Below are 26,945 nucleotides of genomic sequence, written 5' to 3'. Positions count from 1 at the left end.
CCAAATTAATTTCACTAGGCTGCTCACCAAGGCACGTCCTAGGCCAAATTAATTTCACTAGGCTGCTCACGGGAAGAGGTTGGAAACGGCAAGGTCACGTGTTGTTTAAACGATTGTACTACCCCCCCCCCCCCCCCCCCCCTCCCCAAATCAACCCATCCGATCACATCATCACATAATGCATGTTTTCAAACTAAATCCTCAGTAATAAAAAACATTGATTGGTTTCCCGCTTGCTCGGTATAAATGCAGTGGTGGCAGGTAAATAGGAGATAAAATGTCACGCTAAAATCATTACAGGGTGTAGATCTATTAGCTGCAAACTGTATCAGGGTGGGGTGTTATGGGGTGGAGCAGTGGTTGGTATTGGATATGTGGGGCAGGTCTTTATGTTGAGCTGTAGGGCAGGTCTCATTATCGGCTGAAGCTGTAGAGCAGGTCTCATTATTTGCTGAAACTGTAGAGCAGGTCTCATTATTTGCTGAAACTGTACAGCAAGCTGTAGTGCAGGTCTCATTATTTGCTGAAGCTGTATAACAGGTCTCATTATTTGCTGAAGCTGTATAGCAGGTCTCATTATTTGCTGAAGCTGTAGAGCAGGTCTCATTATTTGCTGAAGCTGTATAGCAGGTCTCATTATTTGCTGAAGCTGTAGAGCAGGTCTTATTATTTGCTGAAGCTGTAGAGCAGGTCTCATTATTTGCTGAAGCTGTAGAGCAGGTCTTATTATTTGCTGAAGCTGTAGAGCAGGTCTCATTATTTGCTGAAGCTGTAGAGCAGGTCTTATTATTTGCTGAAGCTGTAGAGCAGGTCTCATTATTTGCTGAAGCTGTAGAGCAGGTCTTATTATTTGCTGAAGCTGTAGAGCAGGTCTCATTATTTGCTGAAGCTGTAGAGCAGGTCTCATTATTTGCTGAAGCTGTAGAGCAGGTCTCATTATTTGCTGAAGCTGTATAGCAGGTCTCATTATTTGCTGAAGCTGTACAGCAAGCTGTAGAGCAGGTCTCATTATTTGATGAAGCTGTATAGCAAGCTGTAGAGCAGGTCTCATTATTTGCTGAAGCTGTAGAGCAGGTCTCATTATTTGCTGAAGCTGTAGAGCAGGTCTCATTATTTGCTGAAGCTGTATAGCAGGTCTCATTATTTGCTGAAGCTGTACAGCAAGCTGTAGAGCAGGTCTCATTATTTGATGAAGCTGTATAGCAAGCTGTAGAGCAGGTCTCATTATTTGCTGAAGCTGTAGAGCAGGTCTCATTATTTGCTGAAGCTGTATAGCAGGTCTCATTATTTGCTGAAGCTGTAGAGCAGGTCTTATTATTTGCTGAAGCTGTAGAGCAGGTCTCATTATTTGCTGAAGCTGTAGAGCAGGTCTTATTATTTGCTGAAGCTGTAGAGCAGGTCTCATTATTTGCTGAAGCTGTAGAGCAGGTCTTATTATTTGCTGAAGCTGTAGAGCAGGTCTCATTATTTGCTGAAGCTGTAGAGCAGGTCTTATTATTTGCTGAAGCTGTAGAGCAGGTCTCATTATTTGCTGAAGCTGTAGAGCAGGTCTCATTATTTGCTGAAGCTGTAGAGCAGGTCTCATTATTTGCTGAAGCTGTATAGCAGGTCTCATTATTTGCTGAAGCTGTACAGCAAGCTGTAGAGCAGGTCTCATTATTTGATGAAGCTGTATAGCAAGCTGTAGAGCAGGTCTCATTATTTGCTGAAGCTGTAGAGCAGGTCTCATTATTTGCTGAAGCTGTAGAGCAGGTCTCATTATTTGCTGAAGCTGTATAGCAGGTCTCATTATTTGCTGAAGCTGTACAGCAAGCTGTAGAGCAGGTCTCATTATTTGATGAAGCTGTATAGCAAGCTGTAGAGCAGGTCTCATTATTTGCTGAAGCTGTAGAGCAGGTCTCATTATTTGCTGAAGCTGTAGAGCAGGTCTCATTATTTGCTGAAGCTGTATAGCAGGTCTCATTATTTGCTGAAGCTGTACAGCAAGCTGTAGAGCAGGTCTCATTATTTGATGAAGCTGTATAGCAAGCTGTAGAGCAGGTCTCATTATTTGCTGAAGCTGTAGAGCAGGTCTCATTATTTGCTGAAGCTGTAGAGCAGGTCTCATTATTTGCTGAAGCTGTATAGCAGGTCTCATTATTTGCTGAAGCTGTATAGCAGGTCTCATTATTTGCTGAAGCTGTAGAGCAGGTCTTATTATTTGCTGAAGCTGTAGAGCAGGTCTCATCATTTGCTGAAGCTGTATAGCAGGTATCATTATTTGCTGAAGCTGTACAGCAAGCTGTAGAGCAGGTCTCATTATTTGATGAAGCTGTATAGCAAGCTGTAGAGCAGGTCTCATTATTTGCTGAAGCTGTAGAGCAGGTCTCATTATTTGCTGAAGCTGTAGAGCATGTCTCATTATTTGCTGAAGCTGTAGAGCAGTCCCCTGTGCGATTTTTAAAATGATAAAAATGCATTGTTTCTACTAACATTCTACATCAAGACAAGGGTAGAGAACAAGATCCGTCTTAATTCATTTAATGTATAAACGTAATCTTAGAAGTAACGAAGACATTGATATAGGCATAATAAAACTTCCTCTTAGAAGCAACAAGCCCCCCCCCCCCTCCAATCGAATCTATCTCAGCTCATTAACACACACTAACGAGGTCAGACTTATAGAGACTTCTGCAAGACAAGCATAAGATGAATAATACATGTTGGAGAGGTAAACGAACCCAGAGACATCAGGTTTTACATTAGTGCACAAATTGATGAGATCTCCTCTACAACACAATCTACACTGGCGATGGCGTGGTGGTACTCTGAACATTCCATCAATAATTTGATTATATAGCCAACTCTATATGCGTATTACTACAGTGAGGACTGAAAATATAGAGCAGGACGAAACAATAACGGTAACTCCGGGCGACCAAGAACGACAACTCAGCCCTCAATTCGATTGCCTTATTTTTAAAGGTCGCGGCGGTACAAGCTTAAGACTGCTGTCAAGTGTGTGACGTGTGTGTGTGACTGTGTGTAACTGTGTGTGAATGTGATTAGTTGACTGTATTAGTGTGACTAATAGCAGCTATGTGTAGCTATGTGTGTAGTTGAATGTATGTATGAATATGTGTGGCTACACGTGCTGTTGACTGTGTGTGATTCTGTGTGTGGCTGTATGTGTGTGCTACTGTGTGTGTGACTGTGTGTGTGTGTGACAGCATATGCCTGTGTATATGTGACTGAGTGTGACTGTGTATGACTGTGTGATTTTGTGTATAATTGTGTGTAAGAGAGACTGTGCGTGTTGGGAGGGACTAGGTGTGTAGAGAAAGTGGGAACCATTTTAAAAAGATCCCCCATATTACCAGTGTACCATCAATTATATTGTTAATTAAATGTCATTATGCTAGTTGAACTATTTTAGCTTCTACGTACATTCATGCACACACAGGAATAAAATAATCAGGTTATAATTTCAGGGGATGTAGCACAATAAAGAATATTAAACATTAGTCCCACTTACATATAACAAAATTAAGCGTTATGGAATTTTTTACCTTCACCTGTTGATAAGTGACAAACCAACCTCCCTTCCCCCCCCCCCCTCCCCCACTCGGCATATACCATAACACATTGATTTCGTTAACAACAGCCGCCATATTGCAAACCACAACCCCTCCCTCTGCTTCTGTACGGTGTTGTCTAACAACAGACAGACCAGAAAATGGCCGATCCGTCGTTACAATAACAATACACCAAGCACTAAACCCCATAACACTAATTATAACTAGAATTGTAAGACATGTTTTGTAAATCAGTATAGCCTACTTATTACAGAAGTAAGCAGAGTATGCATAACGTTTTTTTTTTAAATTATCACCCAGCCCACGCGTCAAAACCCACTGTATCATCACTAAGTAAATGAAGTCATAAATCAACACCACCCCACCCCCCCCCCCCCCCCCCACCACACACACACTTTCAATCCAAAAAAAAATCGATGTGACATAATGCAGAATAATATAATAATACAGCCATCCAAAGTAGATGTACGAAGTATTTATTTGTTTTTTTGGGTGTTGTAATGTTAGAACTAAATTATAATACACCACAAATCTCAAGATTGTCATTTCTTGCACGACAAGTTGCTGTTGATAAATTGTGTTTTGTACGTTTGTTCTCCGCCAACCACTCCATGTTACAATTTATGCCCCGAATATTTATGATTTTTCTTACTCTAACAATCCTTATCATTTATTGCTGCACACCGCCATTACATAATGTAACATGATTCGAGACTGTTACTAAATCATGTAAGACAAACAAAGAACATTTTTCGTTGGCCCAACTCGCCAAGGTCTGCGCGCGACTTTTTTTCAGGCCATAAACATTTTGTTTACCGCAACAGCTGATTTTCGCTGGGGGTGTGCAGCCGCCTCGACCAATCAGCGGGCCGCATTCGAGACACACCTCCAGAGTTCAAGGTAAGCGGTGACCTAGAAATTTTGCCGGTTGCAATTTTTTGTTTGCTCGGTTTGGCTGCAGCTGCAACTATGATTGTTCTGATATTTGCATATATATTTTAATCATTATAGTCGAATACATATATCAGATATGCAACTTTAGACCATGTTTTAAAATAAAAATTAAAAAACAAATGTGCATATAGTGTGGATAACGAATGAAATGATTCTCAGAACTGCACGCGGCATTGACCTGTATCGCTGGTCACCTTAGTTGAATGACCTGAGCTGGATATCGGGGAGAATTGCAGGACCTGACAGTTGTTTTAAGGTCAAACGATCATTTATAGGGGTAGGTGTAGGATCGAGAAAGGGGGGGGGGGGTGTAGAAGCTTTCTTCTAGAAAAAACAACTGTAAGCCGTAAATTAGCGTTTCTTTGCTTTAAAATGTATTTGAATATTTAAAAAATTATTTTACTGCTGTAATTTCTTATGGCCACTGCTATGGTGGCCAAGGCCGTAGTGTTTGATGGCCACGAATGTATGGGTTGTTGGCACGGTCACCCCCCCTCTCTCCCCCCCCCCCCCCCCCCCCCTTTGCTTAATTTCAACACCAACGTGTTTAGCCATTGTAGCTTTTCACGTAGGCTTAGGATACATTCTACAACGCAATCCAACAACAATTCAAATCTTAACACTAACCCTAGTTAAATCCAAAAACCCACATACCAACCCATAACTCAAATTCCAACGACAACATAACAACATTTTTTTGTTAATGATCTAGTGCTAGATAAAGATCAACATAGCCCCGTTCACTTCCTTGTTCGTCTAGATCTAGACAAAAAACATGGTTGACGTTAGTTACTGGGGAAGCCCCCGACCCATCCCAGCCCAGATATGGTTGAATACACCCTTTACATACCCACCTACCTGGTGTGTTCATACAAACAGGTTTCACAACATACACATAAACAAAATGAGCATAGCAACTACCGGTGATACATGGAAATGGATACTGAAAACTGGGGCGACAGAACACGGGTGCCGGTTTGCCGAAAAGTCTACGATGAGGGGGTCAAAACTGACCTCGACTGACCGGCGCCTTATATGAGCTATAAATCGAAAAAAAAAAATGTCCACGTAGGAACCTCTTCATAACTCCTGAGGTCGTAGACCGACCCTCGGGCGAATTGATTAAGCATTCAAATTCTCAATGTTTTCGAAAGCCTAAGCGAAGCTGGGCAGCATGCCTAGTTTATGAATAAATGCTACACTGCTAATGATAGAAAATCAGGTAGAAAATAGTGAAACTATTGATTGAAGATGTCCTTCTTTTAAAACATTGTGTGGTTGCTTTTTTTTTTTAATTTTATCTAGCTAAATCAAGCAAACATCATGGTCTTCCTGTAAACTGTCAAACTTCTAAGATAAACAAGACTTACAGTAATCTAACAAATACCTAAAAACACAAGATTTACAGTAATCTAACAAATACCTAACAAACACAATATTTACCGTAATCTGTCAAACACCTAACAAACACGAGGATTATGATAACGTAACAAACAACCAACAAACACAACATTTACAGTAATCTAAAAACACCCAACAAACACAAGGATTATGATAATCTAACAAACACACAACGTACAGTAATCAAACAAGCCCACGCTCTACCATGGACGCGTCTGTTCGCCTCTACAGCAATATCTGTATCTTGTGTATAGTTGTGTGAACTATCGACTTCAAGCTGTACTTTCGCATATTGATTTTTTTATTCGATTAAAACATGTCGTGGTGGTTTAATAGACTTGTCATAAACTTTTTCGTCGCAATGTCGCCTTTCAAGTTACACCTTTAAAAAAATATGTTAGGGCTTAAACGGTCTCATAATCTAGACGTGTCATAAGGATCTTATATCATAGGTGAAGTAGAGTCCACCTAAGTTTGCTATCAGTGAATGTGGCGGTGTTGTGTTTATTACAACGCCCCCTCCCCTTCCCCACCCTGTTTAGATTTTTAGAAAAAAATTACAAGTCAGCAACAATGCAATCAACTACAGCTGAGGGCGGGTGTGTGTGTGTGTTCGTGTGATACATGGCCAAAATTATCATTAGGTCCAAAACTAACAACACCAAGTACGATACACGCAGAGGCGTAGCGACCCTTCCCGGCACCCGGGGACAAACTTTCGATTTGCAGCTCCCCCCCCCCGTCGAACTTTTGATTTGCACCCCCCCCCCCCCATTTCCAACCCATTTTGCCCCCCCCCCCTAAGGTCGGCGCCCGGGGACATATGCCCCCCCCCCCTCGCTACGCCTCTGGATACACGTCATGCCTGCGTTCTTTAACATAACCAGCACACAAAACGCCTCTCGATGAAATAAACTCAGGTCGCCTTAAATGTTAATTTACCATCTCCCAGATCCAGCTTGCTATTTAATTATATGCCCTGAAACACACAAAGTGCAGGTAATTTATCAGACATTTTTTATTTTAAAATACAACCTTTAAAAAAAATTAAACGGTACCAATGGTTCAAATTTCTTATTTTCCCTTGACCTCTTAGCCAGATCAATTGCCGGGCAGCTCGACCAAACACAAGCCGTATCTCCCCCCAAGCAATAAAAAACCTTGCCCGACCCGCCAAGCCTGATGTGTGTGGCGTCGTCTTTCATTCGGGACACGGTGTCAACACTCGTATCGTTGAAGGCAGCCCCCCCCCCCCCCCACCACCTCCACACAGCATTGTGCAATCGTGCTGTAGGTCGACTTGACCTATAAAAAAATGGAATATCGGTGAGATTGCAGAGGTTGATTACAAAAAATAAATTAACCTTTGATTAACGTTTTAATTATGTTTCAATAAAATTTGTTTTTTTCTTCAGAGGATAAGATAAATTAATTATTTTTAAAAAATCCAAATCTCTTTAGTACTAAAGTATTACAGAGCTTTGTATTCGGTTTATTCTATGGTTAATTCTCAGGCTTTAACTAGGATATAGGAATACATAGATTAAGCTTATAGAAGATGGCGACCGCATGGGGGAAGGGGGGGGGGGGTTAAAGGCCTATAATGGAAAATTAAACAAGCTTTATCTTGTCTTGATGAGATGTCTGTCGTGTTATGTAACAGCTGTCTGTTCTATCTTTTAAATTCTGATTAGGGCCTAACCCCCCCCCCCCCCCCACATACAACTCTGTCAGTGTTAACAGAGGGGGTGAAAGTGGGTCACCCTCGCCCTTGTGACATTCTTCTGTGGTCAGTTAGAGATTAGTCAGCGGTCACTTGTATGTGTTATATAATAAAGAGTTGAACACACACAGAGCCAAGATATGGGTGACCTTTGTGTACTCAAGTGATTTACTGTCGTGTCTTTTATCAACATTTATCTGGTTAACTCCCCTGTCTCTCTTTACACATGTCCTTTGTTTCTTTCACAATGTTTTTCTCAGGGAGGGGGGGGGCCTAAAACTTTGGGGGGGGGGGGGATTAAATTTCCGGGAGGAGGGGGGGGGGGGGACAATGGAAAATTATATATTTTCTATATAAATTCTATTTTGTTCAAGGTGGGGGGAGACGAAAGAAACACTGTTCATGTTTTTTCTTTTGTACATTGCTCTAATTTTTCTTCCTCTAATTATTGCTTGCTCCTTTTCTCTTTCGTATCCTCCCTTCTTTCTTATTTCTCTATCTCTCTCTCTTTCATTCTCTCCCTCTCTCCCTCCCTCTTTCTGTTTTCACAATATTTACTTAACTGCCACATTCCCCCTCCATATCGGTTCATAAGATATTAATCAAACCAGTTTTGATCATGGCAGGCTAAAAATAGAATGGGTGGGGAGGGAGTGGGGAGGGGGAGATTATGTTTTTTTTTCCGTGATTGAGTTTGACAGCATTCACTTTCCTAAAAAAAAAAGCTAGGCTATATTTAGAAACGAACTATCAGTGAACGTTGTGTGTAAATGTAATCTGTAGGTAAAAGTAATTTTGTTCATGCTTTTATTGCTAGCCGAAAAATAGGGTTTATACCCGGATCTCTTGGTTGTGTTTTTATCTACATCAGGGGTCTCCAAACTTTTCAGTCCGAGGGCCGCATTAACTATCAAATTTCAATTGGGAGGGGGGGGGGGCAGTTTCTTCCAGGCATGTCTTTAATTTTTCTGGGCAAAGTTCCTCAGCCATCACCAACAAATGATTTTTCCTTAGACAAAAAGATATCCGCGGGCCGGATGAGAGGACTTCGCGGGCCGTAGTTTGGAGACCCCTGATCTACATCACGGATGTGTTGTCTTTAAGCTCCATGATTTCCTGCAGTTTACGTTTAGATTTTGTTTTATTACTGACTTTTTTTTTCATTTACCAGGATGTGATGACGTTAGCCTTGGGAATCTGTTGTCCGTGGTTTACTAACGTCAACTACCTTGTTAGTTACGTCACGCTAGAGGGGGTAATGTTAGTTGATGTCACGACTTAATTAGAGGCGTCACGAGGGGGGGGGGGGGTGACAACATGAAGTGCCGCACTGGGTGACACCCGACCAACGACTTCACTGAGCATTAAGTTCCTGGTAAACGTCATTCCTTCAAAGTTACGTTCTTATCGTTAGTTTCTTTCTTTCTTTAAATAGAATCGCGAATACGCGCCAAAAAGCTATTTAGAAACGCAACATCAAGGTCCATTTGTAGTGTACATGTGGCTACTTCATTAAGGGCGGCAAGTGTGGGATACTTCATTAAGGCCCGCAACTGTGGGCTACTTCATTAAGGCCCGCAAGTGTGGGCTACTTCATTAAGGCCCGCAAGTGTGGGCTACTTCATTAAGGCCGGCAAGGTGGGCTACTTCATTAAGGCCCACAAGTATGGGCTACTTCATTAAGGCCCGCAAGTGTGGGCTACTTCATTAAGGCCGGGAAGTGTGGGCTACTTCATTAAGGCCCGCAAGTGTGGGCTACTCCATTAAGGCCCGCAAGTATGGGCTACTTCATTAAGGGCCCTCTCCCCCACAAACGAGACTTGTCTCTAAAATTTAACGTAAGACTTGTTTACATCTGATTCTGTGACTTGACGCTAAAATTGAATTTTAGGCCTGTAGTCGCATCTGATTATGTGTAAAAATGTATGTAATTTGTAATATTAAGTCTAAAGGCTTATGAGCGCGACAGATGTTGATTATACAACACACAATGACGCTGTATGAAAAGGATAGTTGGCAGAGTTTGTATTGATAATGCAATTGCAATAGCCAGGCTTTCAACATCAGCGTGACAGCGCTCGTCATTAGACACAGGTGTTTCAACTTCTATAACTGGCATCTGTGTGAGCGAACATCTAGTCAGTGGCGTAGCGAGGTCGGGTGTCACCCGGTGCGGCACTTAATGGTGTCACCCCCCAGAGACGTAGCGATCCTTCCCGGGGACAAACTTTCAAGTTTTCGATTTGCACCCCCCCCCCTCAAACTTTTGATTTGCATCCCCCCCCCAAGTTTTCGATTTGCACCCCCCCTCAAGTTTTTCTCTATATATTTTGCTGTTTTTTGCCTTGGTGTCACCCCCCCCCCTAAATGGTGTCACCCGGTGCGGTCCGCACCCCCCGCCCCCCCCCCCTCGCTACTCCCCTGCATCTAGTGTAAACCTATAGTGCCCTTGTTGTCTGTGTGATCGAACGTCCAGTGTTCAGTGCCTCTGTTGTACAGGTGTGTCAGCTGTTCACGTGACTACCGTAACTTGCTTCAATCTTCAGCCATTATTATTTCAATAAATTATTTTTAAATAATCATTCTATAAATTGCAATACCCCTTCTTCCCTCTCACACACGCAAAGCAGATTTTTTAAAAACAAAAATTCGATACATTATTTTTCTGTCTGCCAGAGTTTCTTCCAGGCATCTCTTCTGCCCCCCCCCCCCCCCCCCCACCGAACGGAATGAAATGTATATAGAAAATGTATACTTTTAACAGAAACACTACTGTCTGCTAATGTGGTTTCCCTTGAACCTCTGTACTAGCCTAGTAGCAAAATCATTACAGTACTGTGTGATGGGTGTAAAAGTGAAGCAGCACATCATTATAGAGGTTACCCACCCGCTAAAAGTACATATAGTGTCGTACATGCATTAAGCCACATTCCTAGAGGAAGGGTTTCGGTTTTTTTGTGACGATATGCGGAGTGGCATTTGAAGCGGTAGTGTGGTCAGAATTTTGCCCAGCCACCCACTGCTTGTGTGTCAGACATGAGATGGGTGGGCTCAGTAACAATTGTGCTAGTCACTCTAATCCTACTACCATCCTCGATTAGCTCGTGTACCCATCTAGAGACTCTAGTGCTAGTCACTATAATCCTTAATCTAGTCACTCTAATCCTACTACCATCCTCGATTAGCTCGTGTACCCATCTAGAGACTCCAGTGCTAGTCACTCTAATCCTACTACCATCCTCGATTCCCGCCCCCTCCCCAACACCATTTACATAGTGTTTTCTGAAGTATTTTTTTACCCCCAACGTTATTTAGCGGTCAATCGGTCCACATGTGTTGCAGTCAATGTTCAATCTACACTTCTCTATTCATACAGAACAGAGAGTTCTTTTAGTCGTGATATCTTTTTTGTCAGTCCGCTCTAACTTGACTCTGTCACAGCCATAAAAAAATACCTTGTCATACAGTTCACACAGGAACTGCTACCACTGCGCACCGCCACTGCGCACCGCTGCACACAAGCAGAAAATAAAGCAGCGTTTAACATGGGATTGAATGTGTTCAAATTGAATAAACATTCCAGCAGTACACGTCATATCTTCACTACCAGCAGACGATACTTATAGACACGTGGGTTTTTGCCCTGCAGTCCTGTCTCTGTGTCCTGATTTATGACGATCAGCTGTTCAGTGTGTGCACCACTGTGTCCATCAATGTGCACTTGTCATTGTAAGCACAATGTCCTGTGTGGGTAATGCTTAGAATAAAAATTGTAACAAACTGTATGTAGTACTTGAAATGTTACATGGGTCTTACATTTGTAGTGTAGTGGTATACTAGACATGTTTTCTGTATTCGTGTTGACTACTTGGTACATTTGAATAGTATTACATTAGTAGTGTAGAACTGTAGTGCACGCTACAAATTAGTTTGGTATACACATCATGAACCAACATTTACACCCCCTCCACCCCCTTGCCGTTACTTGAAAAAATATCTTTGATTAAAAATAGTGACTTCATACTTTTGATGTAGGGTTTAACGTCTTTATAGAGAGAGTTGTGGATTTGTCTACCTAGACACGGTACCAGGTTATATATATATATAGAGCTAGAAATCTTACGGCCTACAGTGTATTAAACCATGTTAGTGCTCGCTTTGATGTCATACTTCCTTGTATCTCTATCACTGCCCCTCAAGCTGATTCTTACTCTAACTCTAACCCTGACCTTTAACCTGAAGACAATCTTACATAAGATGAATCAGAGCATCTAATTAGAACTGTGTTAATTAATGAGTGCTCAGCTGACACAAACACGCACGCGTTGAACCGTACCACGCGAGTGTGAGAAACATTGACGTCATCGTTCGAGTTGTCACTCATGCTAATCACGTGACGCTATTTTTAGATGCGTTTAGCGCTAAAATCAGCTGAGTATAAAGGCTGACGTCCACTCATTAAACTAAGATTGTCATCACGGTTCAAGTTCAGGATACAAGAAATGGCTTTACGTTGAAAATACATCAGGACTGTCAAAATAGGGTCGTTAAATTAAAAGATATAAATTTGATGTTAGAGTAGAGAAATGTTTTGGTAATTCATCATCAACATTTTTTTCACATTCATGTCCAAGACACTTTGGGCAGAAGAAGTAGATTTGTTGTTGTTTCAATGGACTCTGCATACAAGAGATGGTGTGGTCAGCAATACGCCCCGCCGTCTACCTAATGTGAGTCAGGTGCGGGGCTGGATGGGCGGGCTTAGTGACGTACTACGGGGGTCAAAACCGGGTCTTTCCGGTTAGCAGTCGTTAGCTGTACCATCCGACTATCGTTTCCCCCACTCCTCCATTCTAGTAATATTGCTTTTTTGTTAAATTTTCATTGTTTTTTTTTTTTTACATTTTTTAATTACTTTTTGAGATTTGGTCAAAAATAATCCCTCACCATTTTACAATTAGTAAGTTTTGTAGGCAATAACAGAAACCGTGAGTCATATTGTACCTGCTGGTGTTGTGGGTGGAGGAAAGCTGAGACTCATGGTCATACGGATTTAAAACGGTCCAAATCCCACACCTCCTCAATTAAGCTCTATTGAAGTAGCTTTGAGCTATGGCAGACCAACCGTGTCAAATGTTATAAAAAAACAACAACCGTGTCTAATGCAATCCATGGGAAACGAGGAAAGCCGCATGTTTTCCAGGAAAGGTGTTGCACGCTGGGATATCCCACCTGGACCCGGATTTCCCCTTGTTAAAAACATTTCACGTAAACAAGTCCCTACACGACGTCACATGCGTGGGTTAAGGTCACCAACAGCTCACCACAATAGGTGTAGTGTCACCAATAGCTCACCACACCGGGTGTGTCGCCAACAGCTCCCCACAATGGGTGTTTGTCACCAATTGCTCACCACACTGGGTAGGTCACCAACAGCTCACCACAATAGGTGTAGTGTCACCAATAGCTCACCACACCGGGTGTGTCACCAACAGCTCCCCACAATGGGTGTTTGTCACCAATTGCTCACCACACTGCTAGGTCACCAACAGCTCACCACACTGGGTAGGTCACCAACAGCTCACCACACTGGGTGTGTCACCAACAGCTCACCACACTGGGTAGGTCACCAACTGCTCACCACACTGGGTATTTCAATACAAATATACAGTTAAATTATGTAAAATAGAATAGTCAATGGGTAGAGAGGAGGCATGTGGAAGTTAACCCAGACATCTTGAATATGGAGCCCAGTCTTGGCTGAGTCTACCCAGCTCTAATCGGTACCTGACTTCAGTTGGGAAATGTAAAAGCTGTTCGACGTAACGCTGAACACACAATCTCTTCAAATACCGAGGTAAAAGAGAGGAAATCTACTTCATCTACTCGATTGACCATCGTTTACTAACGACCTTTTGTCTGTCAGTGTAGTTATATTAGATATACTATTAGCCATTATTATATCTCAATGGCTGTAAGCTCTTTTATGATCGTCGGCGTTTGGCAAATCAGCCTTTGTCTGTCGGAATTTTCCCAAACACCAGTTCACATACAAGCGGTTTTTATGTGATCTATGTGGGGGTTTATAAACACATTTTATAAAAGAAACACAAACCATTTTAATATAATTATAGTAAACAAAAAAACTTTACAAAGGCTGCATTATTTGTATTTTAAACATAAGTTGAATTATGTAATGTATGTAATGGTAGACTCTATATACTTTTTTCTCTTAAGTTTGTAGTCTACTTAACAACTTAATAGATCCGATTTTACTGACACAAGAAATAAAAAGAATAATTAAAAACAAACAAACGCAAATGTGGTCTGTCACACACCCTCATTACATTAAAGACGACGGCTATTACAATTTAACACGAAAACAACAATACATAATCTTTCGACTTAGAACAGGCCACAACAGACTAAATCAACACATGCACAAAAAACTGAAGGTTGGGTGTAGCGAAATGTTCCCTTGTGGCAAGGCCCCCGAAAACACGGAGCACGTACTCCAGGAATGTACTCTGTATAGCCAGGCAAGAGTCAGACACTGGCCCCAGCCCACCCCACTCAGGGAAAAATTATATGGGACACCTGACAAACTGGAAACCACAGTCCGGTTTGTCCACGAAGTTGGACTTGTTGTCTGAATCCTGCACAATATTCAAAAATTAAGAACGAAGAAGAAGACTGACACATCCACCATGCAAACAAAATTGTGTGACATTTTGTGACTTTTCTCCCCAACCAAGCAGGCAAAATTGAGTGACATCTTGTGACTTTTCTCCCCAACCAAGCAGACAAAATTGTGTGACATTTTGTGACTTTTCTCCCCAGCCATCGTACGTCACAAGTCGGCTACCATGGCACACCATTGTGAATCAATGCGCACTTTTATCCTCCCGTAGTGTCCATCAATAGTTAAAGCCGGTTTAAACAGGTGTTTGGCAATACTGTATCCCCCCCCCCCCCCCCAGGTAAGCCGGTTTAAACAGGTGTTTGGCAATACTGTATCCCCCCACACACACCTTCAATAGACTTGACCATATCAGACACACCATTGTCCATACGTCGGATACCTTTATTTATTTAACCACCCGCCCGACTGGCCTTCGTTTACCAACAACCCGGTTCTAACTGGTTCATGTCATGATGGGTCACGTTTGACAATGGAAGCCTACCCCCCCCCCCTCTACCCCCTTACCTGGACCCCCATTACCTGGACATTTACCGTAAACACTTACAGGCCATGTCATCATCTTTTGTTTCCCCCCCCCCCCACTCCTGACCCCGTGTGACGTAGAGGTTGCATCATCCCCGACACAAGTGGGCGGAGTCGAGCTGAGTCAATCGATTTCAGCGTTGGGTTGGGCCAGGGTTGTTAGGTTTGAGTACCCAGGCTACACGAGGTAAATAGAAATATTTGTAAACAAGTTGAGAAAATCAATTTGCCTAAGGCCGGAAAGCATTAGAGGAATACCACGTAGTAGACCACCAGAAGACCAATTAAAGTATTTGCTATTGTACGAGCAAGTTTCGCCGAGGCCTGACATCCGGACTCAACATTATTCGTCTTCAGTTATTTAATTTAATTAATTTAAAATAAAACAACTCCATATCATAGCTCTGTCCCGCCCCCATATTATACCCCTTCCCCAAGACATACGGTATCTTCCTAGCTTCGCATCTTTGTTCGTCTGAAATATTCAGCAAAATGTATTCTATGTAAGACATGCACAAAAAAAGGAACAGTTCAGTCCCGAGAAATATAAAGGTTATAAAGTAAACTGTTCCTCTAAAGTACTCTAAGTATTCGCGGGTTGCGAGCTATGTTGAGATTAAGGACACACCAGTATAATGTTTCTTCTGATTCATAACCCAGCCAATTTTTTTTGGTAACATATTGAACATATTGCTTATGTAAATTGAGACTTTATGGTATCCATTATCATAGTTTCTAAGTAGACCTAAAGCTATGAAAACCCGTGTTGAACCGTTTTCACCAAAGAAGTATTGAACACAGTTGTTAATGGTTTGACAAACGTCTATACCACATCCTTTATACTTTATTAATGTCAGGTCAATCTTTAAGTTACGGAAACTAGCCCTGAACATAGGCATGTAGTATAAACAGCAACACCAACACGCCTGGAATATATTTCTCTTCTCATAGTTGCTCTAAATGTTAATGGCGAATGTCTTAGAAATAAACCGATCAGTTGCCCCGCATAATGAACTAGTTTATGTGAAGCAAAAAAAATGCGGACAGCACAACACAATGTTTTCAACGAATGGAATAAAGTAAGTTGTGGAAAAACGCGAACACCATCTACTTCAAAAGTGGTTGATTGCCAGTCAAGCAAGCGATGTAACCTTGATGTCGGTCAGGTTTTAAGGATTACTTCATGTTTTTCCGTTGTTACGTCTGCTTTCAGTTCCAGCTCGCTGCGGATAAGGTGACAGTAGGAAAGCGGTTGACACTGGTTCAAAGTCCATGCTTAGAATACATCTTGACCTCAATTCTGCATATTTATAAGTTTATTTATACGAACCAATCAGCATCGCGTATTTAGTAAAAATCGCTCCGCGGGTAGGTGTCACGTGATAAATGCGCGTGTGCCGGTGATATTTTCCTATAAATACAGTGGTTAAAATGAGTTAACTTCACAATATGAAACAACACCTATTGCGAATAATTAACTCATTGTCGAGTTCGACACCTTACTCCTTTACTTACACACAATGCCGGAAACTAACGAGGTTGAAAACAGGAATATGGAGGAAGAGTAAGTTGTTTTTTTCTTCATGTAGATTCCTTAAAAATTATTAAAGTTAAAAGTAGGCCATTGCTTTAACATGTAATTATTTGCATTGTTCTTATTTTAGTTTTAAAAAAATCTTGTTAACGAGAAAAAAAACGTAGGCCTATTTTTCTGCTTAATTATAATATTGAAAAATAATTATCTTATTCTTCTAATGATCACAATGTAAAACTAAAAAGAATTAGCCAATGTAATTTTAATTTTAATTGTATATGCGTTTAATACAGACTAGCGCTTTAAAATTTGTTATCCGACTTAGATCACATATACAACATTTCAACAAATATTCATTTAAAAATGGAATGCTCAACAAAATGTAACGAAATATGACTGGGCATATAGCATATCTTTCCCTTTATTGATCTATTACTCTTTTGCTCAATAATTAAAAACAAAATTCAGACTGATTGTATAGTAAAGTAAATTTAGTGAAAAGGTAGTTGGACAAACTTATACGATAGTTGGTGACGTTAACAGTGTATTAAATTGCAGCAAATAACTTTAATATGTGATTTTAATCGAATATGACATATCAGTACAAAAATCTGACAGTTACAAGACCAATAATCGTTAAAATACTGCGTATTTCGTTTAACAACTGTTTTAAATCGGTTATCGAACTTGGACCGCGATGTATCGCAAAAGCATAGTTTTTTTAATACTTAAAAGTAGTTGTAAAAAGATCTTTTTAACGATGTTTTGAAATATAATTAATGAGCATATAGGTCTATTAAAGTATGTTGTTTAACTTTTGATGTGTCTTTACAACGCTTCACTTTATTATATTTTTAAAACGCATTTTAAATTTTATAAAATACGTACGCCTATTTGTTTTTCTAATTAGATTTTTTGCAAGTTTGAAAAATTTTCTTTACAAAACAGTAATTAAAAATGTATTACCGCGTCAAATGTTCTTTATTTTAAATAGAGCTAATTATGATTTAATTTAAAACGTAATGCAAGCCGTGTCTCAGAGATAAGGATACGTGATTGTAATCGGGACATGGTCAATTAAACCGGCAACTTTCCGAGTTAGTTAATGCAGTTTATAGCCGATATTATCTCATGGATAAAAATAAAATTATCTTTTTAAAAAGGGACCTGAATGACTCTCCGGAGATAAGTTACTTCTGCACGAATCTCGATAAAATGTTACCGGGGAAATCTCTCAGCTGATGAAGTGCGCAAGACGCACAGCGGCTGACCTGACCTAGATTCGCCAACCAATAGGATAATGTCCTATACGATCGTTAGTTTAGCGGCGGATAAGTCCGCATTGCAAAAAATATATAATGTCCTTCAAATCTGGGTCCTTATCAGTGTAGAATCGTACTTTTATAAATAGCTTCAAAATAATGTATTGTTTCACTGCGTTGTCAAAAAGTTATATGCTTACTTGTTTATTCTGAATCATTATTCAGCATAGTCACTGACTGTAGTGGTAGTGTTAGCAGTGTTCGGCTAGATTTAAGCACCGCCTACTCAGTCTGCTCGTGAACAAGCGATTCGCGCGGAGTTGGGGATTTTTTAAAACCCCTTTGTCATCCATTACTAAACTAGTTGAGACTAGTGTCGAGTTAGTAAACGTGTCAACAAAATAGAAAATGAAATTGCTCTGGCTTTCACGGGTTGCAAGGTAAATAATTAGATATTAATAAAAACAAAATAATCTAAATCTTTTAATTGACAATTTTAACTGATTTAAAATTTTAGATTCTTAAATTAGTTTTTACTCGTCAACACTTGGTCCTAGATACAACTTTATTTAATTTTCTGTTGCCACGCCTCCGTAACCGGTGTATTGGATATTATGTTCTTTCACATTTCGTACACAAAACATCATAATTATTTTGAATAAAAGAACGAATAAAATATACAAGATATGATTATAATTTGCCTTGGAAATTCTAGAATAAGTTTTTTTAAACGTTTTATTCTTCTATCGCCTTAATTTCTAGTTAGGGCCTACATTTTAATTTTTATTTAAAGTTACTCCAACTAGATTCTAGATCTATTTGTGTGCTGATTATTAGTAGTATTATAGTATTGTCTGCATGCCTTGTCGCGCCGTTACTTGGCCTGACGGCGGTAGAAATCTAGCAGATCTATCTAGTCTAGATCTAGATCTAGTTGGATAGGCCTAACCAGTTGGATCTGGTATGCCTCCCACAATTATTAAGACCTGTCTCCTTTAGTTCTGTACACTGGCCCATTTATCAGACTTTTATACATGTTATAGGCCTGGCAATAAATATAGCAAAGCAACTAGTGTAGTGGGCTCCTAATGACATTTACTGGTATCTATTTTAGTTGTTGACAAGCCAAGTTAGTAATATTTTATTTTATTGGATATTGTTAGATTAATTAGGTTAACTTAATCAATGTCGTGTGTTCAGGGAGATTTTGTGTTGACATCTGTGTAAATATGCCGGGCGGTTATATTTTTATTTTATGACAGCTAAATATTAGGCGTTTATTAAGTTTAATAGTTAAATAATAGACCAAGATATAAATCTTCATAAGTTTGTATTAAAAAAATCCTATATTTTATGAATTCACGATGGTTTGAATTACGTGGCCAATACACGTGTTGTATCGCAGTCTGTTACACCCAATCAAGCTGTGTTCAGATTTTTTATCCACTCTACTAAGTCTAAGAAAAACTGGGGCTTATCTATTGATTTTACCTTTGACCCCGTAAGGTCACGTTGACTGAGTTTTGCTAACCCTTAGAAAAAAGCAACTAAAAAATCTACGCCAGCCTGAATTTAGATCCCAGATCTAGATCTATAATCTAGATCTAGATATCTAGTAGTTTTCAAGTTTATTTTTATTTTAGTATTTTAGGTTGCGTTACATTTCATTAAACTTAATTGAAAAAGGCCATTGCTATGCAATCGGTAACTATAATCGTCGCGTAAGGAAAATACATCACCGTTTTTTTTCCTATTTCTATTTATAAACTGTAAACTTTTATATTACTTCAGAGTTACCTCCCGAATTCTGAAAAACTCAGATCCTCTCAGGAGACAGAATCTCAACCCAGCCGCCACATTCTCATCTACCAACTCACTTTTGGAACCCACACGCGATTTCCGTGTCATCTACGGTGACATCAACGACCTCCCCAACAAAGTTCGTCACTATGTGGAGGAAAACGTCCGTCTCTGTAAGCCGGACACTGTCCACATCTGTGATGGCTCAGAGCGAGAGAATGAGCTGCTGACTTACATTCTCCAGAAAGATGGAATCATCAAAAAGTTACCCAAGTACAACAATTGGTAAGCTTTTCAATCATAATTCAATAATTCTGTTTTATGTTGTCTACTTGCTACTTGCTGTTCTACTTGAAGATTTTATACATATAATACTCATTTAGCTAAAAAGATGATCATTCATTTTTATTCTGATTAGCAATTTTAAAAACACCCATGTGCCTATCAAATTTTATGTTACTAATTTAAAAAATTCATTTTTAATTTTCTTAGCTGGTTGGCGAAAACTGACCCAGCAGATGTTGCTCGCGTTGAAAGGTTAACCTACATATCAACTGAGGTCCAGCGTGACACAGTTCCCTCACCTAAGAATGGTGCCAAAAGCCAACTTGGCAACTGGATGGCACCAGATGATATGGACAATGAATTAAACATGAGATTTCCAGACTGCATGAAAGGTGAATTTCCTGTTTGATTTTATTTGTAAAAAGAAATTTTGCAGCATTTAGTTTTTTAAAAAATGGTAACGTCTATTTTATAAAGTGCCAAATTCAAAATTCCTAACATTATGTTTTTATATTTCCAGGGCGCACAATGTTTGTGATTCCATTCAGCATGGGACCAGTTGGGTCACCCCTCTCAAAGATTGGCATTCAGCTGACAGATTCTGCTTATGTGGTTGCTAGCATGAGGATCATGACCCGTATGGGGAGCAACGTTCTGTCAGCTCTCAACGACAACAATTTCATCAAATGTCTTCATTCTGTTGGCAGGCCTTTGCCTCTTACTTGTAAGCATCAGTGATTTAAATATTACTTAAGCTTTTAAATTATTATTAAAATTCTAACATTAAAAAAAAATCTTAATTGTATAGTAATAATATGCTAACAATAACTTTTATATTTCTAGCACCCCTGCACAACAACTGGCCATGCTATCCCAAAATGACACTGATCGCACACATACCTCAGAGAAATGAGATCTGCTCATTTGGGAGCGGTTATGGTGGGAACTCACTTCTTGGAAAGAAATGCTTTGCCTTGAGATTAGGGTCTATCCTTGGCAACAGAGAGGGCTGGTTAGCTGAACACATGCTGGTAAGTGGACACACATTTTATTCAGTTATTTTTATGCTATCTTAAAATTCGTACTAAAAATGGCTTTTCAAAATCCAAAAATAAATATTTTTTCGGTGAAACTGCATAACAGAAATAGCTTTATTTATAAATTTTGATCTTACTGTTTTACAGATTTTGGGCATTGAGAACAAAACAACCGGAGACAAACGCTACATCGCTGCCGCCTTCCCAAGTGCCTGTGGGAAGACCAACCTGGCCATGATGACCCCCACCCTCAGCAATTACAAGGTCACCTGTGTAGGAGATGACATTGCCTGGATGAGATTTGACGACAAGGGTCACCTGCGTGCCATCAACCCAGAGGCTGGTTTCTTTGGAGTTGCCCCAGGTAGGCTCTTCACTATTTTATACTGTTGGTCTTTAAGTGAAATTATGTTATAGTGCAATTCTTTTTTACAGTAGCTTAAATTATTTCTTGTGTTTTATATAAAATTACTTCAACAAAAAATAATAAATTTTTTTTACAAAATTAATCAGGTACATCAAGAAAAACAAACCCCATCGCCATGGAAACAATCAAATCTAATACCATCTTCACCAATGTGGCTGAGACAAGTGACGGTGGTGTCTTCTGGGAGGGCTTGGAGAAAGAGATTGACACCAACGTTAAGATCCGCTCCTGGCTAGGGGATGAGGACTGGAAGAAGGAAGAAACAGACAGACCAGCTGCCCATGCCAACTCAAGGTTGGTACTGTTGTAAACCTTCCTGGGATTTATTCATGTGCATGGTTGTTATAAAATTAATTATTTAAGTGCATTGTGTTTGGCTTCTTATAATACAAAAATTAAATGTTCTATTAAAGTTTAAACATCCTTGATTTTGTTTTCATTTGAACAGATTCTGTACCCCAGCCGCACAGTGCCCAATCATGGACCCTGCCTGGGAGGACCCAGAAGGTGTTCCTATTGATGCCATCATATTTGGAGGCCGCCGCCCAACTGGGGTCCCTCTAGTGTATGAAGCTTTCAACTGGCAGCATGGTGTCTTTGTTGGCGCCTCAATGAGATCTGAGTCCACAGCAGCTGCTGAACATGTTGGTGAGTCCCTCAATAAAATCTTGTTATCAATTTGTTACACAATTTACTTCGCTTAATCCGGACAGAGGTGTTATGGTTCAGTTAAGTGGCTGGATTGATGTGCAAATTTTCAAAAAAAATGCTCTGTCCAGATTTATAAATGGCCTAATATACTGCTGCTTCATTTAACCAGTATCCCAATTAAATTAAAGATACTGTGTTAAAATATTCAAGTTCTATCTCAATTTTATGTTTTCATTAACTGATGAAGTATTTATACTTAAAAATTAGAAATTTATGTTTATTTTTGTTCTGTTTCTACAGCTAAACAGATCATGCATGATCCCTTTGCCATGCGTCCATTCTTTGGCTACAACTTTGGCGACTACTTAAAACACTGGCTGAGCTTTGGCAAGAAAGATGGTCTGATCCTCCCCAAAATCTTCCACGTCAACTGGTTCAGGAAGGGACCCAACAACAACTTCCTCTGGCCAGGTTTTGGAGACAACGCCAGAGTCTTGGACTGGATCGTGCGCAGGTGTAACAACGAAGACGTCGGCAAGAAAACTGCCATTGGAATGGTGCCCAAGTTTGACTGCTTCAATGTTGATGGCCTGGAAGAGCCTGTAGATCTGGAAGCTCTTTTCAGCCTGCCGAGGGAATTCTGGGAGAACGAGGTCAATGCCATTTACAAGTACTTTGATGAGCAAGTCAATGAGGACCTGCCACCAGAGATTATGGCGGAGCTGCGCAACTTGGAACAGAGGATCCAAAATGAGTTATAAATAGTCTTTCATTAATGGGAATGTTCCATTTTGTTTATACTTTTCCCTTTGAGCATTTTTATTGTTACAGATGTAATTAAAATGAGATTATATGTGGGTTGTTTAATTGAAATGTTATTTTGAAATTATGATTTACACTTGTTATTAAATGTGTATATAGCCTATAAGATTGAATCTTAAACTTGAATAAGTGAAAATGTTTTTTTTTGTTTTGTAAGCTTATTCAAAGTTTTTTATTGTTTGTGTTCAAATGACTCAGGATTAGAATGATAGTTTTTAATAAACTTCCCATTTTAAAAGTACATTTTGTATAAGAATTACTTGGTTGCCAAACTTGTCATGAATAAATGTTAGATATGCGGAGCTCAGGATTAATACATTTTTCTGTACATGTTTGAAACTGTGATAACTAGCTTAGTTGTCTGTTATTGTTTCTATTCCACTTTGTAAAATGGTACCCTGTGCTTAAAATATAGCTTACATTACTCTTAGCTTATGGGTGAATGCTTACTTCAGTTAAGTAATTGCCTGTCTGTATATTTGCTAACTGGAAAAATATTTTTGTAGCTTGATTAATCATTTTGTTTGTATAAAGTGTTACTTCTTTTATATCACATTTTGTATTTTATTTATACATATTTGTAATTGTTTACAAAATAGAATTCCAAGTAAGTTTGATATTTCTTAATAATGAATCAATAAATGAGTGCTCATAAGTCAACAGATATTCTCAGCACTAAGTGCTTTTTGGGAGATTTTTTTTAAACTGCTAAAGCTTAAATAGCTATATTATAGTCAGCTGATTGTTTTAAATGTTTATATTAAACAACCACAGCTAAGCTGATTTTAAAAATTATAGCGCTCAATTCTATTTCTATATAGGTTGTGATAAAAACAGGTGTTTTTTTTTTTTTACTTATTTGTAAAATTAAAGAATGAATGATATTATTGAAACTTTGTGGTACTTAGTAACTCCTAATGGACCACATGGGAGTAGTGTCCCTGTTTATGTCATGTGTAGAGATTTGGGTCAGGCACCTTGTAAATATGTTCCATCCCTGATTCCAGAATGTTCACCGGTATCTTTGCCATAGCTTGTACATAGTAAATACTGTTGTTTCAGCCCTGCCTTATGTACATTTGTTTTAGAGTACTATATCATTTGTTCATACATAGAGGGAAGAAATATGAAAAAAAATCTAAAAGTTTACCCTAAAAAATAATAAAATAAAAATAAAACTTTATCGAATTTGTTATTTTTTCATGTTAAATTAATGAGACTAGATTTTGATTCTACCCCAGCAAGAACAGTCAAATAATAATCATCATACTTGTGGAGCAGAGAAACACAATCATACCTCCATCTTACGAGGTTTTTAGGAAATTGCTCAGGGTTTGTTTCACAGACCACTGATCTATTCAAAGTTGTTTTGACCAACAGACTTCACTTTATCCTTGGGGTATTTTAATCTGGTGATGGAGGTTGTTGTTTTCAGGCCAACTGATGTGTAATATGTGAATTCCTTTACGTAAGTTTTTAGTTTGTTTCAACCCCATCAGAACAACAGAGAAAAGATTTCACGTTGCTGTTAAACAGTCTGATTTAGGAAAGCGTAGATGTGCTCTTGACTTCTAGGTTGTGTGGGGTATGTTGAGACCGTCACTGGCCTTGTTGCTGCGGCTTTTGATGTCCTCATCTGCTGCCCCACCCTTGCTACCTACACTTCATAGATATGTATCGTGAAGCTATTCACCTTCGAAAATAGTCATTTCTTGTATCTTAAGTAGGTTCCTGATTGTTATTAATTGTTAACGCTCACACCTGTTTTTTTTTTAAAGTTAATCTCTAACTTAAAGCCTGTCTTAAGTGCCACTTCGGGGAGTTTGCTTACGGTGTTTCTTCCAGACTTTTTTCTCGGGGAGGGGGGGGGGGGCACTTGAAATTTTCTAGGGGGCTGATATAACCCGCAAAATCTGAGTCCTCAGTCAAATTATGGCTTGTAAAAACTAAAGTTGTATCCATTTCATGAGAACCGTTAGGCCCACGGTCCTCACAACCTGAGTTTTGAATAAACCAATAGGAATTTTCCACGTCACCACACCAGCCTTGGATATGGCATTTTAAAACAAGCCTCAAGGGTACTACCTTCCTTCGCGCTAGCCTAAAACATTCATCTTGAATCATGTGAGATTGAACCATGCAGAATATAACTTTAAAATGCAATTACTGCCAGCTTCTTAATTTAGAGTTCCTATATTCAAGACATTAACCCTTCCCCAACCCTCCCCCTTCCCTACGAGTGACATTTTCGTATTCTATAAAAAGACGATGGTTCATTTTACGCTGGGAAAATACTTCATGCATGTATTATTGTATACAAAAGCTGGTTGTACAAAGCTTTCTCTTTAATCCCCCCCCCCCCCACTTATATAATATAATAAAGGTCTGACTCCAAAATTCAATAAAAAGGCAAGAAAACTTGAGATGGATTAAATTATTTCAAAGCTCAAGTTTAATCCGGAACATCTGTGTAAAATCTAGGCAGATAATCCACGATTTGTGTCAACGTTGTCAAATTCGATAGTCCTAAAAGCACGTCTGAAGCAGTGTAACAACGAGACATTGTGCTTTTGAACGTCATCAGCGGTCTGATTTGATCCGGCAGTCATTGTCTGACCCAAGGGTTCTAACACATCGATGTTTGATACTAGATCTCATAGCCCTAGTTGTTCTTATACTAGGTTTTGATGCAACTATTCGAGTGCGGGAATTGTGAAGATGAACATTTGAGTGTTAACAAATCAGAGGTGGCGGGGGGGGGGGGGGGGGGGGAGAGGGGGGGGGGGGAGGGGGGGGGAGAGGGGGGGGGGTCGTCAAGTATTTTGTAAAACACATTAGATGGTACACATTACTTTGATGGTGAGTTGTTCGAATTCTGAACCATTTACAGATAAGTGGGGCATGTTCGACTTATGAAGCAGCTTTAGATATGGAAAGAGTACATCATATTCGAGTCTTAACAAAAGGCTAGAGCTAGGCAACACTTCTTGATGTTGACTTCCGAAGCAGTTTTGATAGAAGCATGACAATAGTTTTTCGACTTCTGAAGCAGATACATACAGTGCTGTACCGTCTACTACACCTCATACATTTCGTGAACTACAACTGTTCACTTTCCAAAGCAGGCTATGATAGATGCAACACGTTGCATGACACTCGTTTTTGGACTTTTGAAGCAGATCCGCCAACTACACCTCATGCGTTTCGTGAACTACAACTGTTCGACTTCTGAAGCAGGCCCTGATAGTGTTGAACTTTACAACTACACCTCACTATCTCAACTATCAACAAACCAGAACACGTGATCAAGTGCGATACATACGACGTAATTAAACCTTCAAAACCTGAATCAGATAAGACAACAAAGCAAAAAAAAAAAAAACAACAATGAACTACGGGTAAAAGTATAGTATCTGTCGTAGGGAGTTTGTCGTCATTGAAGGATGGTCGTGGTGCTACCCCTACGGGAATGGGGGGGGGGGGGGGTTGGGGGGGGGGGGAAGAGGGGTAGTTGAAATTTTCGTGGGGCGGACGGGGGAGGACAGTGTTAAAAGTATATATTTTCTATATAAATTCCATTTCGTTCAGGGGGGGGGGGGGGTAGACTTTCTTCGTGGGTCAAGAAGAGATGCCTGGAAGAAACACTGAACGACGCCCTAGGAAACACACATCAAATGCTAACAATCTGATCTCGCTATGCCTTCTCTGATGGAATGTGTTTCGTCTATCATAAGCAAAACTCGCTGAGAGACACGTTAACCTGTGGGGAGAGGTAGGAGGGGGAAGGGGGTAGACTTTGATTTAATCCCGCAATCGGTACAATCGATGTACATGGGGAGATAAGCCGGGATAAAGCAAGGTTGAGTTGTGTTTTATAGACCTGACTCCCACTTCTAAGAGATCCTCTGCAACCCCCCCCCCCCCCCCACACACACACACCGTATCTCACTCCCCCTTGAAACTAAATATTGATGTCGCTTTATATCTTTAGCGTTTTAAATAAACTGTAGTCTAATGTTCGGAGAGTTATTGGAATAAACTATATCTAAATACATAGTAAAACAAATGTAATACCTTTTTAATAACTAACTTTTAAATGCATTGAAAAATTTAAAAAAAATTAACTAATCAACATTCTTGAATAAAAGCGTTGGTCGTTAAAGAGTCATGATATTTCTTATACATTTTTATGCCAAGCAGGTTGTTGATTAAAACATTGATAAGTTTATCTTTATTGTTGATTCAAGAT

The 26,945-nt window shown here is 39.7% G+C and overlaps 2 protein-coding genes across 3 annotated transcripts; one reads left to right on the top strand and one right to left on the bottom strand.

Annotated features, from left to right (window-relative positions):
• Nucleotides 1-328: 328 nt before the first annotated feature.
• Nucleotides 329-2,401, bottom strand: LOC131933507 (PAX-interacting protein 1-like). Its single transcript, XM_059290251.1, has one exon. It carries the CDS (start codon nt 2,399-2,401, stop codon nt 329-331), a length of 2,073 nt encoding a protein of 690 aa, XP_059146234.1.
• A 13,888-nt stretch (nt 2,402-16,289) lies between these two features.
• Nucleotides 16,290-23,879, top strand: LOC131933506 (phosphoenolpyruvate carboxykinase, cytosolic [GTP]). 2 transcript variants are annotated; one of them, XM_059290248.1, is made up of 9 exons: nt 16,290-16,442; nt 19,466-19,759; nt 19,967-20,151; nt 20,280-20,483; nt 20,603-20,790; nt 20,944-21,160; nt 21,310-21,517; nt 21,672-21,871; nt 22,175-23,879. In XM_059290248.1, exons 1-9 carry the CDS (start codon nt 16,399-16,401, stop codon nt 22,633-22,635), a joined length of 2,001 nt encoding a protein of 666 aa, XP_059146231.1. In that variant the 5' UTR covers nt 16,290-16,398; the 3' UTR covers nt 22,636-23,879. The 2 variants fall into 2 exon arrangements, with proteins under 2 accessions (XP_059146231.1, XP_059146232.1); XM_059290249.1 differs by lacking the exon at nt 16,290-16,442 and adding an exon at nt 17,817-18,114.
• Nucleotides 23,880-26,945: the final 3,066 nt, after the last annotated feature.

The sequence above is a fragment of the Physella acuta genome, unplaced genomic scaffold (genome assembly GCF_028476545.2).
Source record: "Physella acuta isolate Inbredline_101_S28 unplaced genomic scaffold, ASM2847654v3 ptg002532l, whole genome shotgun sequence".
Taxonomy (NCBI): Eukaryota; Metazoa; Mollusca; class Gastropoda; family Physidae; genus Physella; species Physella acuta.
Note: the sequence above shows the minus strand (reverse complement) of the source record. Positions and strands in the feature narration are given on the sequence as shown.